Source organism: Herpailurus yagouaroundi, unplaced genomic scaffold (assembly GCF_014898765.1).
Source record: "Herpailurus yagouaroundi ecotype Mexico unplaced genomic scaffold, PumYag 28, whole genome shotgun sequence".
NCBI lineage: Eukaryota > Metazoa > Chordata > Mammalia > Carnivora > Felidae > Herpailurus > Herpailurus yagouaroundi.
In genome coordinates this window covers 124,555,728-124,570,584 of record NW_024412376.1, presented here as the reverse complement: position 1 = coordinate 124,570,584, position 14,857 = coordinate 124,555,728, and the positions used below count along the sequence as shown (strand labels likewise).

Genomic DNA, 14,857 nt, shown 5'->3' with positions numbered 1-14,857 from the left:
TCTTTTCTTTTCTTTTCTTTTCTTTTCTTTTCTTTTCTTTTCTTTTCTTTTCTTTTCTTTTCTTTTCTTTTCTTTTCTCATTCCTGCTGGCTAAAATAACTTTAACACTAGAAAAACAAAATTGTCTTCCCAGTTTCAATCCTGAATGGATTAAGAGAAGGACTGAGTTAGCTTTTTGTGGTAGATTAAGATCCAAGAATCCAGAATGTCTGTAAGAGCAATAGTCCCAGCAAGTCTGACTCGATTTTAGCAGAGAGAGTTCAGGATGTGAAGTTCAGCTGTTGAATGTAAAGACCAATCTGCCTCTTACCACCTTGGAATAGTCCTAGTCACCATGAGCCGCCCCTGTTTATTGTGTGCTCGCTTGTGCAAGGCAATCGTTTAGAGATTGGTCCGTCGGCAGTACTGTGGTAAGCACTTTTGCCTACGTGATCTCATTTAACCCACCAAACACCTCGTGAAATATGAAGTATTATTTTTGCTTTCTAGCAGACTATATTGAGATTGTCTTTTTAAATTTTTTTTTAACGTTTATTTATTTTTGGGATAGAGAGAGACAGAGCATGAACAGGGGAGGGGCAGAGAGAGAGGAAGACACAGAATCCGAAACGGGCTCCAGGCTCTGAGCTGTCAGCACAGAGCCCGACGCGGGGCTCGAACTCACGGACCGTGAGATCATGACCTGAGCCGAAGTTGGACGCCTGACCGACTGAGCCACCCAGGCGCCCCGAGATTGTCTTTTAATTACAGATACTTGTGACCTTCCCAGTGTATTCATGAAGGATGGTTTGGGTTTCATAGGACAGAAAACCCAAAAGAAAAGTAAAAGAAGTGTAGTAGCAGCAGGCCACGGCTGGTGTAGAGGTTCTGTGAAGCACTCAGGACCAAATCCTTTTACCCTCCCATTTTCTTACATCTCTGGTGTAGCCCTCCTGTTCTTGGCCCAAGGTGGCCACTGGATAGCCAGCCACCACAGTCGGAAGGCAGGGTGGAGGAGGGGTGAGAAGGGAAAGAGCAAAGGGCACATGCCAGCCATCTTTTAAGAGGTCTTTCTGTAGTTGCCGTATCATACCTACACCCTAGTGTCCAGACTTGAGTCGCATGGCTACGCCAAGCTGCAAAGGAGCTGGGAAATGTCATTTCTATTGTGGGAGGCCATGTTTCTCTTATCGGGGAAAAGGGAAAACACATTCAGTGGTAACTCACAGACCTCTGTTACTCACGGCCAGTTGCGGAGCCAGGATTTGAACCCATGTGTCTGCCTCTGACGGCTGTGCTCTTAACCACCATGCTGTATTGACTCAATGTCCCGCTTTTGAAAATGGGGATAGGATCGTGTGAGCCCCCAGTTTCAGAGGTAGTAGGAGTCATCTGAGGTCCTAGGGGAAAAGGCTTTTGTGAGATAGCGGGCAGTCAACTTCTCACCCTCACCCCCTCAGCAGGAGCAATGTCTACAGGAATTTTTTTTTTTTTTTTTTTTTTTAGCTTCTTAATTAACCTGGCCGAATCTGTTGTGCTTCCATTACAGGCTCGGCTACCTGTGAAGTGGATGGCACCTGAAAGCATTTTCAACTGTGTGTACACATTTGAAAGTGATGTCTGGTCCTATGGGATTTTTCTGTGGGAGCTGTTCTCTTTAGGTAAAATGCCTTGCCAAAGGCACCTTGGTTAGACTCAGCATCTTCTTTAAGGTTTGTCAGTGTCCTGCTTGCTTATTAGTAACACTGATTTGCAAACCGTTCGTGCCTCAGGAAGCAGCCCCTACCCTGGAATGCCAGTCGACTCTAAGTTCTACAAGATGATCAAGGAAGGGTTCCGGATGCTCAGCCCTGAGCACGCACCTGCTGAAATGTAAGGGCCGACACGTTTTCCTTCAGATAGTGCTTCCCCTTTTATTTTCCTTTACGAAGACAGAAACCCAGATGTTAAGGGTTTTCACTGGTACGGTTTGAAATGTCAATGTCACCTGGTTCCTTTTTATGACATCTTGATCAAATGTCATTTTTGTAGCTTATCTTCATCATCTCTTGTCACCAAATATGCGGAAAGTTTCAGCCACCTTTCCCATATACGGTGTTTTATCTCATCACGCACGTGCCATTCAGTATGTCCGTTTGCACGGCCCTGGAATTTGACATTGTCACATGGCATACGCCGTGAGAAGCCAGGTTAACGGCATTGGGGGGTGATAGAAAATGGCTTTCTGCTTTGCAGGTATGACATAATGAAGACTTGCTGGGATGCTGATCCCCTGAAAAGGCCAACATTCAAGCAGATCGTGCAGCTAATCGAGAAGCAGATTTCAGATAGCACCAATCATGTGAGTTCCCTCTGGCCAGGCGTAGAACCTCCTTCCTTTCTCTTGGTTCCAGATGCACCCTTCTGAGGCTCTGGGGGTGAAGACCTTTATTCATCCCTTCTCTCCTTGGCTTAGGTGGCAAACTGGGCTTTGGGCAGCCACGTAAAGCAATGGAAACAGTTCTTTCTGCCCGGCTCCCCTTTCTGAGCCTGAACACATGAGATGAGAAGGAAAAAGAGTGGAGGGCTTTGCATGCAGAAATGTGGAAGCGGAACGTTCCATAAGGATGCGCCGTGTTTCCTCCCCCACCCCAAGTGCCGGTCATGGGGTCGGCGTGTTCTCTGTGTCACGTGTCATGGCCCTTCAGCCTTTGGACAGTGGGGGTAATGTGAACTAGAATGAAGGCATAGAAAAGACGGCTTGTTACTGCAGTGAAATAGACCTTCTGCTCAAACAAGCATAGCCAGAAAATGGTAGCTAGCTGTCATGCCCACAAGCCATATAGAATGAAGAGCTGTTTGAAGTTGGGAGATCCCTCCCAGTGATTGGGGGGGGGGGGGGCGTTCAAAACTCAAATCCATTATTTCTTCTCCTGCTCTTAAGGAGGAATTTGTGATCCTTACTATAACTCGGATTTATTTAAGCTGCTTTTTTTTAATGGATCGTGGCTCGGAGCTACCTTTTCTAAGAGCACACCACTGATATTTTTGGGTTAAAGCTTGCTTTTCCGGGTGTCCGAGCAGATTTCAAATACAACAGCATTTCCCACCCCCTGGAAGGGCCGCCGATTTCCCAGCAAATGACATCAGCCATTGGGGCTCATCGTTGGCCGCAGAGGTTTATAAAGCTTTTTTATTTTATTTTATTTTTTTTTTTTTCAACGTTTATTTATTTTTGGGACAGAGAGAGACAGAGCGTGAACGGGGGAGGGGCAGAGAGAGAGGGAGACACAGAATCGGAAACAGGCTCCAGGCTCCGAGCCATCAGCCCAGAGCCCGACGCGGGGCTCGAACTCACGGACCGCGAGATCGTGACCTGGCTGAAGTCGGACGCTTAACCGACTGCGCCACCCAGGCGCCCCTTATAAAGCTTTTTAATAGGTTAGATGTTACTTGTTCCCAGATGCGTCCCAGCACATTTTTTTGCCATCACTTTTTATGTATCAGACCTGGGGCGAAATGAGGGCTAAAACAAAGCTTGTGTTTCCTTTGGTCAATAGGATTGGGGTTTTGGCTGTGAAAGTCTTGTAAGTCTCCTCCCTTTAAAAGGCCTTGTAAGTTATTTGCGATCCCGAAGCCCAAATGGGCCCCTTTGTCGTTGTGTTCGCGGTGTAGGGACTGGCATGTTAACTGTGGGCTTGTTTTCCTCAGATTTATTCCAACTTAGCAAACTGCAGCCCGAACCGGGAGCGCCCCACAGCGGTGGACCATTGTGTGCGGATCAATTCTGTGGGCAGCAGCACATCTTCTACCCAACCTCTGCTGGTCCACGAGGATGCCTGAAGCGGGAGGAGCGCCGGGGTCTCCCCAGCGAGAACGATCCCTCTTCTTTTGGTTCCTATCCTGGTTCTTTCGTTCCCCCTTCAACTCGCATCCTGTTCCAGGGTAGAGGACACCCCGCTGTAATCCCGTCTTTACAAGCACACTTTAGTGGCCAATGATCTTTGTCATCAGCCACCCCGCTATTGTAAGGGTTCGAGCTGCACATATCCCCGATAATGAGGCAGCCCCCATTAACGAAAACAAAACAAAACAAAAACAAAATGCAGACTTGGAGCAAGGGAGGGTGGGATGGGCCACACACCCTGGGGCCTTTCCAAGGCTTCTCCACTTTCTGTTTGAAGAGCAGAGTTGATAGTTAAATATTTGAATAAATGGCAGTAGTCGCCTTTGGGCCTCATAACCATCCATAATGATACGATGACACAGCAAGATTAGAAGCTGAAACCTGATCTCTTGATGTGGAAAATGGAATGTTATTAGAACAAAGGGCAGAAGTCTATGAATATCTGGGCTGAAGAAATCTAGGATTTCGTGCTGAGGAATGAGACATAGGCCATGGAAAAATGCTCCCCGAGCAGGAACATAAGACTCGCTGCTGGGCATGAGCCTTTGTACTACTGACCTGGTCTGTAAATAGAGTTCGCTGTTAGGGCGCTGAATCGGAGAGAAGGCCTCCCCAGCCAGCATTTGTATATACTCATCTATAAATTGTACATGTTCATATATTGAGGAGAGAAAACCCACAAGATGTAGTTTCTGGATATGACCCTGGCTCAAGTCTGCTGTGTGTAGAAATAGATTAAGGGCCAGACAAATTTGAAGGAAACAGTGCTTTTTTTTTTTTTTTTTTTTTAAGAAAAAAAAAAACAAAACATAATTGCCAAGCACAATCTTAACAAAGATCTCCTTTTGCAGCCTATGAACTTGCTCTGCAGATGCCCCAGAACAAGCCTACCAGCTTCAGAATTGGCATTGTGCTCAATGGATTGGATGCCATTTGAGAAAGTGACTGACTGACTGCATGACTCCCTCGGGAGTGACAAAACAGTGCTGTTTTAGTTTGGATCCTTCTGTAGCCAGACATTACGTTTAGATTCAGCCTCCTCTGCAGGCATATCCTGGACGCCGGGCCAGTACCTATATGAGTGTGTGTGTGTGTGTGTGTGTGCGTGTGTGTATGCTTGTAGACAAATATTTTGGGGGGGTATTCTTGCCTTGAGCCCAAGAGGGTCCTTCAACACTCAAGAAGCAGCTTGGCCTTCATCATCAGTACTGCTCTTGCTTCTCTTCACCCAGCTGTCCAGAGGAGCTTCCCGAAAGCTTACATAGCAGCCATGTAGGAAGCAGAGTGCTTGAGTACGTATTTATTTGCAATCCACCAACACTTAAAGCACTCTGATGTTTATATACTCAACATACTGTATCTGTTCCTTAGATGTAAGGCTACTCTCCCGCTGAAACATATTTAAATTGTACCCTTTGGGCTGTAGCCTGGATATTATTCTTAAGAGTTGACTTTTTTTTTTTTTTTTTAATAACTCCCTGCCCAATCGTTAGAGGTCCCTGTGTATGCGGCCATGTTTGTTGTCTCGCGAGATTCAGGTATGCCGCCTTCACGGTTCCCCCTCCTGGGTCCCTTAGACTACATTTAGAGAACTGTGGTTGTTTAGCTGGAAGTAACCATTTGCACTGGAGTTCTATACTCTCGCACCTTTCCAAAGGTAACAGGTTTTGGGGTTTTGTTATCACGTAAGAGATTGTCGCTATTTGCCATACTTTGTCAGAGAATTTCCTTTGTGTTTCTATTGACTTTGATCATAAGTGGCTGTTGATTGTGGGTGTCTAGGTACTTCAGGGGCACTTCACTGAGAGTTTTGTCTTGGATATTCTTGAAAGTTTATATTTTTATAGTTTTTTTTTTTTTTTCCACATTGGATGTTTCTTTGCAGTGGCTTAATGTTTGAAATTATTTTATGGCTTTTTTTTTGTAAATATTGAAATGTAGCAATAATGTCTTTTGAATAATTCCCCAGCCCATGAGTCCTTGAAAATATTTTTTATATATACAGTAACTTTATGTGTAAATATGTGCGCGGTGCAAGTTTAAAGGATGTTGATGTTCCATGTGTTTTTTTCCTGGTGTATTGTCCAACTATTGACAGTTCTGAAGAATTCTAATAAAAATGTACGTATATAAATCAAGTGGAACTTTTTTTTATTATTTTTTCAAGCTTAGTGAAACTCAGCTTCAAAGTGTTAGAGGGCATTCAGCCTGACGTTAGAAAATTTGTACCTAGGGGTGCCTGGGTTGGTACGGTCGGTTAAGCATCTGACTCTTGATTTTGGTTCAGGTCACAATCTCACGGTTCATGGGATCAAGCTCTGTGTTGGGTTCTGTGATTCTCTCTCTCTCTCTCTCTCTCTCTGCCCCTCTCTCATGCTTGATCTCTCTCTCAAAATAAACAAACATTAAAAAAAAGTTCATACCTAGTGTGCGTAAGATACAACCAAGACCATCAGATCACTGGGGTTTATATACTTGAAGATTCCACAAACACTTATTAAGAATTTAGTATGTGCTATATATTCTCATTTTATTTTTACAACCCAAGGTCTCTATTTTATTTTATTTCATTTTATTTTATTTATTTTATTTTATATTTTATTTTATTTTTATTTTATTTATTTATATTTTAATTTACATCCAAGTTAGCATATAGTGCAATCATGATTTCAGGAGTAGATTCCAGTGATTCATCCCCTATGTATAACACCCAGTGCTCCTCTCAACAAGTGTCTCCCTTAATGCCCCTTACCCATTTAGCCCATTCCCCCCACCCATAACCCCTCCAGCAACCCTCAGTGTGTTCTCTGTATTTAAGAGTCTCTTATGTTTTGTCCCCCTACTTGTTTTTATATTATTTTTGCTTCCCTTCCCTTATGTTCATCTGTTTTGTATCTTAAGTGAAGTCCTATGATATTTGTCTTTCTCTGACTAATTCTGCTTGGCATTATGCCATCCAGTTCCATCCACGTAGTCGCAAATGGCAAGATTTCCTTCTTTTTGATTGCTGAGTAGTACTCCATTGTCTCTATATACCACATCTTCTTTATCCATTCATCTGCCGATGGACATTTGGGCTCTTTCCATATTTTGGTTGTTGTCAGCGCTGCTACCTGTATTTGCACTACTAGGTATATATCCAAGGGGTACAGGTGTGCTGTTTCAAAGGGGCACATACACCCCATGGTCTCCATTTAAATTGAAAAATACGTATATGAAACATTTTGAGAATACTACACATTGCTACAATTATTATTAGGTTGACTTGTGTGAAATGACCAATTTTGTAGGCAAAATGATGGTGAAACAGCAACAGTGTTGTGTGGTCCAGTCTAATATAACTGGCCTGTTTCCTCCTAAAAGAGATTGTCAAAAAATTAACGTGAACTATAAAGTAATTCACAGAGTTGACGTGAGGCAACCCAAGAAAGTGGTTTGTGTTCTTGTTGGCTTGGATTTTGAAGAGAGGTTATTCTGTTGTGAGATGTTCATGCTCTACCCTTTGACCGTATTCTCACTTGCTTCTGGAACATTAAGTTCTGTCACTTGCTTGGAGGAAGCTGATTTGTGCCAGGTGGTTGGGTACTGTCTTGTGGGCAGAACATCCTTTGTGATCAGGAAGTTCCGTCCAGAACCTCCACAGGGCCCGAGAGTCCTCCCAGCCTGAAACAAAGAACAACCACTAACCACGCGATCTTACTAAAAATGGGTTAGGCACATAAAAGATCATCAGTTTTGATTTTCTTTATTGACACGGCATCTATACCTATAGTAGAACCTCCAGAAAGGAAAGGGGAGAGGGCTGAAAGGTGACTGTAAAGAAGAGGAATCCTCTCAAAATCAGGGGGGAATTGTGTGGCTAGGACACATCAATAGTCTGAAATACAGACCCACGTTTCTGTCCAGCATTTTCCACTGTTACAGGAATGAAAGCTGGTTGACCACACAACAAAGGAGTCCTTTCTTTCTGAATGTTTTCAGTGTCACTTAGACTTTTTCATGTGTGTGTAATCTTGAGTTAAAAGCAGTCAATGGCAAGGGAACCTAGATGCCTCAGTCGGTTAAGCATCCGACTTGGTTTTGGCTCAGGTCATGACCTCACAGTTTCATGAGTTCGAGCCCCACGACATGCTCTGCGTTGACAGCATGGAGCCTGCTTGGGATTCTTTCCCTCTCTCTCTCTCTCTTTCTCTCTGCCCCTCCCCATCTCACGCTGTCTCTGTCTCTCTCAAAGTAAATAAGTAAACTTTTAAAAAAAGAAAAAAAAAAGCTGTCAAAGGCTCCTATATTACTAGCCTCTAGTTATTCCCTCACTGGCCCAGCTTTTAGTCACAAAGTAAGTATCAGGTGTTTGTCCTGGCTCAAACTACGTTCAAATCCTGGTTCCAGCCTTGTCTCGACTACTTACTGATGTGTGATATCGGGCAGATTGGCTCTGGAAATCTGTTTCCATAATAGTGGGATCTGTCTCAATATACTAATATGAAGCTATCGAGACCACATTCATATGCCTAATACATAAATGGTCCTCACAAATGGTAACGTTTGTCATGGCTAGTTTGACTCACTAGGAACGAAGAAGATGCTCCTGTACCAGCATAACCCAGTTGGTGTCCCATGTAGATTTTTGCCAGGAATGCAGGTTCCCTGATCAAGCCTTCCTTCCCAGCTTCTCTCATATGACCATAGACCTATGAACACACCCCATTCTTTCTGCCTTCACCCATTCGGACTTCATATCGTCTCTTCCCTTCCAATCAGCTCCCACCTTTCAAGACCAAGGAAACGGTCTCCATTGGAAGTTGCCTCTCAATTCCCATGGCATTCTGTACCTGTACTTCTTACTGCTCTTAAAATCTATTCTGCTTTTGGGGCGCCTGGGTGGCGCAGTCGGTTAGGCGTCCGACTTCAGCCAGGTCACGATCTCGCGGTCCGTGAGTTCGAGCCCCGCGTCAGGCTCTGGGCTGATGGCTCGGAGCCTGGAGCCTGTTTCCGATTCTGTGTCTCCCTCTCTCTCTGCTCCTCCCCCGTTCATGCTCTGTCTCTCTCTGTCCCAAAAATAAATAAATGTTGAAAAAAAAAAAATTTTAAAAAATCTATTCTGCTTTATGCTGTAATTATTTTGGTTCTTACATCTGCTCCCCACACCCCCTTTCTCCTGTCTTAGAATCGATTAGCATAAAATACCTGTATGTGCTAGGATCGCTAGTTTTATTGGTTATCATCTACTTGTCAAAATATTTACCCAAACATTCAGGGGTTAAATTGCTCAGAAGGTCGTGAGAGGTTGAGACTTGCCTAAGTTCACTTAGTACAACATGGAGCCAGAATTTGAATCCACATCGGAGTCTCTGTACTTCCGTGGGGGCAAATATCATGGGTCATCCCAAGCTGGCGTCCCCCATTCCATGTCCACACGGACATCACTCATCTATCTATCATTCCTTCTCACAGAGCCACAATGCCTTAGAAGTCCCGATCTTCTCCAGGAAGCCCATACAAATCCACTGGAGTCAGCCTCAGGCGAGACTTACCCATCACCCTTAGATGATTACCACGGTTCATATTAACACACAAGTGGTCTCTGTCTCACATTCTCCTGAAGCTTCTAGCACAGTGCCCATGAGTGATCAATTAATATCTTTTAATGAATACTTAAACATTCCATCAGCATGGACCAAGGAAGAGTCATCTGGGAAGAAATGGGTCCAGGAAAGACAGGAAATATAAGACAACACAACTTTTACCCAGAGTGGGGCCTGGGTAGGCAGCTTCATTTTACACTCACTGGGGGTGAGGCTTGGGGGAGAAGGGGAAAGGGGAACTAGGAAAGTTCTTTTGGGCAGCCTTGTTGAGGCATGCACACCTGCTTTGTGGGAAGGAGGACACGAGAAGTAGACAAAAGGGGTGACTCGGAAGGGTAGGGAGGAAGGGAAAGTGACAGAACTTCTCTTCCTTGGTCGGAGTGGGGAGAGACACTAAAGTTTCCAGTAGGTCCCTGGGCTGGAAGTATAGAAATTGCAGACAGGAGACCTCTCCCAATCAAGGCTTGATCTTGGGAGCAGGTTGTTGGGGGCAGCATCTGCATGGAGAGTCACACCCCCCTCCCAGGAGGGGACCTGGGGCTACCTGGGCTGTATCTGGAAGTACCAGCTGGTCAGCCTTCTAGGGAAGTTTTGTGAAGCAAAGTTAACTAGTCCACCGGGGCTGTTGGAACAAAGCACTGAGCACTGGGAGCGGGGATGGGCGTGAACAACAGAGATGTGTTGTCTCACTGTTCTGGAGGTCAGCTGTCTGAGAACAACTGTGTTGGTAGGGTTGGTTCCTCCCGAGGGCTGCCGAGAGAATTTGTTTCATGCCTCTCTCCCAGCTTTGGGTGGTTTGCTGGCAGTCTTTGGCATTCGTTGGCTTGTAGATCTCTGCCTTCTTCACATGGTGTTCTCCTTCTGTGTGTATGTCTGTGTCCAAATCCCCTCTTTTTATAAGGATACTGGTCATGTCAGATTAAGGGTCTACCCTACTCCAGGATGACCTCACCTTAACTAATTGCATCTACAATGACTTTATTTCCAAATAAGGTCACTTTCTGAGGTAGTGAGAGTTGGTTACCATTATGACTTCCATATGAATTTGGTGAGATGTAATTCAATCCATAACAGAAGGGATTGTATTGTAGCAGGTGGCATGGTCGTCACTAGAGTAGGAAAAATGGCTCTCTAAAAGCTTTAAGAATATGATCTCCAAAGTAAAAATTTCAAAGCATCCTTTTCCATTTTTCTATTGCTTATAACAGTATCTAGAACAGTACCTGGTCTGTAACAGACACTCAATACTAGTGGAATGAATGCAGCTTCATGGAATGGGAAACCTCCTCGTTGCAACTTGCCTTCTGGCCTGCCCTCCCTGGTCCACCTGTTTTCCTTCATCACCCTTTAAAGTCTGGAATGCTGGGTCTGGTCCTTTGTTTGCATTTGACATGCTCTCCCCAAGCTCTGGTCTATCTCATCCAGTCCCTGGGATGTGGATGTCACCTACCAGCTGACAATTTCCAACAATATCTCTGACATCTATCCCCTCAGATAGACTGTGGTGGTCAGATAAAACAGACGACACCCAGTTACATGTTCTGTGTGCCATTTGGGACTCACAGATACTAAATATTATTTACCTTAAATGCAAATTAAATTGGGTATCCTGTATTCTGTTTGCTAAATCTAATCACCCTGGTCTAGATTTGGGGCATCTTGAAGCTAGGGACTGCACCTAATTAATTGTTGACTATTCAAGGCCCAACCCATGGAAGAAATGTAGAATTTCAGTGATCTCTCTCTCTCTCTCTCTCACACACACACACACACACACACACACACACACACACACACCAACAACCCAAAAACCAAAAACCAAAAAAAAAAACAAACAAAAAAAAAACAACCAGGAAGAATTTGATTTTCAGGAAGGTCTGCAGGTGGCAAGCCTTAAGGGGATTATTTCACCTTTATCCTTGAACAGTGTTTTCACTGGAAATAAAATTCAAGGACAGCAATTCTATTTGGTTCATTCATTTCAGCACATTTATTTCCACTTCTGATTTCCATCATTGACGTTGAGAAGTCAGATCAGTCTGTTCTTTTGAAGATATTTGTCTTTCTTTGTTGATTCTAACATTGTCTTTTTGTCTTTGGTCTTTGTAGTTTCACTATGATATGTCTACACTCAAATTATTTTTATTTATCTTATTAGGGATTCTTTGACTTCTAGAATCTGTGGATTTGTGTCTTTCATCAATATTGGAACATTCTTAGCCCTTTTTAAATTGCCTCTGTCCATTGTGTTTCTCTTCTCCTTCTAGGATTCCGATTCAGTGCACCATAGAGACTCTCACTCTGCCCTTGTGTCTTTTAATCCAGCTTTCATATTTTCATCTTTTTGTCTTTCCATGCTACATGCAAGGTAGTTTCTGTTCTTCCTGTTTTCTGAATTCCCCTTCAGCTCCTGTCCATGGAGAATATTTTTCAGCAATTTTATTGAGGTATAATTAACATATCATAAAACCCATTCCCTGTGTGTGTATAATTCAGTTATTTTGTTAACTTTATAGAGTTGAGCATCCATCCCCTTGATATAGTTTTAGAACATTGCCATCATCCCCCAAATTTCTCTCATACCTGTTTATAGTTAATAGATATTCAGATAATTTTGATGAGTTACTTTTCAATATTCTTCCCTTGTAAGATGACACCACATATCTGACTCTCCGAGAGTGTACACATGCTCACTGAGTCTGACTGTCTCTGGGATCTTTCAAGATGTTTTGGTCATATAACTAATAGGTTACCTTATTTGGATAATTATCAGTGATGATGATGGTGATAACGATGATGGTGATAACTATCATTTATTGAATGTCTACTGTGTACCTGGATGTATATTGGCTATTTTACACTTATTTCTTTATTTGAGCCTCAAGATAACACCAGGAGGTAGATATTACTTATCTCCATTTGAAGATGAAAAAACTTTACCTCTCAGGCTCACTGTCTTGCCCTAAATCTCATGTTTAAGAGCAGTGGAGCTGAAACGCACACACTAGTTTGTTTGACCCCTGAATCCTAGGATTTTAAACAGTAATGTCACTGTTCTAGTTGGTACATGGGCAAGCCCTTTATTGTCCTTTTCTGGGCTTTGGATGATATTTTAGCCATTTTATTCACCTTCAAAAATGGAAGAAAAGGTAAAGAAATCAAATCAACCACTTTGCTACTTATTACCAACGCTACTAAATTTGGGTGAGGATGATGGTTGAAGTAAAAATTAATAATGAAGTTCCAGAATTATCTATCGCTCTCACAGCTTCGTGATCTGTCCGCCTCTTTATATGCCATGTGAACTTCCCCGCGTCCTCCAGGAACGTTTCCCCTTTTCCCTCTGTGTTTCAAAGAACAGTCTTGTTCATCTGAGCCTCGAGAGAAAAACAAAACAAAATGTTGGGTTTGCAGAGGGAGTGGGGTCTGAAGTGCAGAGAAGAGCATCAGAGAGAGGGCAAATCCAAGGATTTCGGTTCAGTGAGAGTGGGGGTGAACACAACACTTTGTCTTTGCTTCAACAGTTGTTATTGTTGGTTATAAATTAACAAGCTGTTACCCATATGTCTCCTTCACTGTTGATTCCACTTTTGTTGGTTAAATGCAGCTTTTATGATGTGGGTTCTTCTATGAGGGGTTTAACCTCACAAGGGCTGGGTCCTCAGGGTAAATGTTCCTAGTTGAAATAAACATTCTCGAGCGGCTTGCCTATGTGTCTCCGTCCATGGTTGGCTTTGAAGTGTGCGTGCTTTTTCAAGCACATCAGCAGGACTGTGGTGTAGTTTATGAGACTGACCTTTTTCTTTGTAGTCTGTGGCTTAGCAGCCGCTCTTATTCTATAGCAAATGAAGAACGAAGACAGGCAAAGAGGATGTTTTCATGGCTGCTTGCCTCAGGATGTGAATAAGCATTCTGGGGCAGCTGAAAACATTTGCGTCCACACAACAGGCTGCCCGGCCCGAGTGTCCAATCCCCCTCGTATGGCATCATTTGCCCCTAATCAGAACACATTTTACTTTGGGGGAGGGTCTGGTAGGGAAAACTGGTATGGGTGAACTGACTGTCTCTACTGCTTACCGCTAAATATTCCAGTGGACGTTACAATGCGACGTGAAGGTAGTTTTCGTTTGGCGAGCTGATCAATTCACAACTACGTGAAGTGGCTTTGTTCAGAAAAATACAGGGACCTCAAACAGATTCAGTGAAAAACAGTGCTGTCACTGACTTATGGCTGTAGGGACATGGGTATGAGAAATGGAGCACGTGTGCTAATTCTTCCAGATCCCGCTTACATAGCTCTTATGTTCTCAGTGCTCGCATACATTAACTAATCTCATCCTCTCAACAACCATATGCAGTAGTTATTATTTTATGGATCAGGAAACTAAGGCACAGAGAGGTCAGGTAGCTCGACCAAGGTCAGGCAGCTGGTAAGTGGCAGAGGCAGGGTTTGAATCCAGGGAGTCTGGCTTCAGAGTTTGGGTTCTGAGCACTATGTCAAACTGGCTCGCTGTGTATTTATTATCCTGTCTTCATCAAGACAGACTACCTGGGTCAGTAAAGGCCTTGTGTTTTGTCCTGGTCTAGGATGAAAGAAGGGGTCTTTCCCATAATGCTCACTAGACATGAGTGAGCTTCATGTCCCGTTGGCCTTCTCTCCTCCTAGGCTGATGAGCAATTAGGTTGGAACCTTGCAAAATGAGACAGCTTTTTCAAAAAGGGGAAGAGGAAGTCCCCAGGATGAATAGGTGCTCAGAGCACATGCTGGTGACCATTTACCCCAGGTCTCTGAAATGCTTAATGTCTAAAGGTGACAGGGAAAATTGAAGACAATGGTCTAGTAGAAGGCATTCCAAGCCCGCCATTGCCCTGTGCCTCTATTTACCATGTGGCTGACTCCCTTTTTTTTTTCCCTTTAAGTGACCACGTATTCAATACTAAGTGCCTAACTGCGTTATTTCATCTTATGCTCATAACAGTCCTAGAAGGTCTAAATTTATCTGCGTTACACAAATGAGGAAGCTATGTAAGAGCGAGATTAAGTAAATGTGTTTCGCTCCAAAGTCCCTCTCAATGGAATTGGAAATTCTCGACTTCTTTTGTTGCTGTCACTGCTGCAGCCCAAGGTACACGAGAATCCCAATAAGCAAACCCGTGGCAAGGGGGTCCCAGAAGTCCACCTGCCAGGCTCTCATCCCCCATCCCACGGCTACCCCCAGACTCTCTAGTCTTACACAGACCGCATTTGGAAGCACTGAAAGTCCCCTGCATTTCAGCAGCTTAAAATCCCATCCCGCCTGCTGTGGTTGGCTGTGGCTCATGCCTTCTCTTGCTGGAAGACTTCCTGGCCTGAAGCACTTTGGGGGCAGTCCCCAGCCACTTAACCACAGACTCCCCTTTTGACTTA

General features: G+C 43.9%; 1 protein-coding gene across 2 annotated transcripts in view; it reads left to right on the top strand.

Annotated features, from left to right (window-relative positions):
• KIT (KIT proto-oncogene, receptor tyrosine kinase) overlaps positions 1–6,003 on the top strand; it is an 89,745-nt gene extending 83,742 nt beyond the window's left edge. For both annotated transcript variants that reach the window (XM_040483337.1, XM_040483328.1), the window contains exons 18-21: positions 1,529–1,640; positions 1,752–1,851; positions 2,215–2,320; positions 3,670–6,003. In XM_040483337.1, coding sequence (XP_040339271.1) covers positions 1,529–1,640; positions 1,752–1,851; positions 2,215–2,320; positions 3,670–3,801 — 450 coding nt within the window. In that variant the 3' untranslated portion in view covers positions 3,802–6,003. The remainder of the gene's footprint in view (positions 1–1,528; positions 1,641–1,751; positions 1,852–2,214; positions 2,321–3,669) is intronic.
• The last annotated feature ends 8,854 nt before the right edge of the window (positions 6,004–14,857 follow it).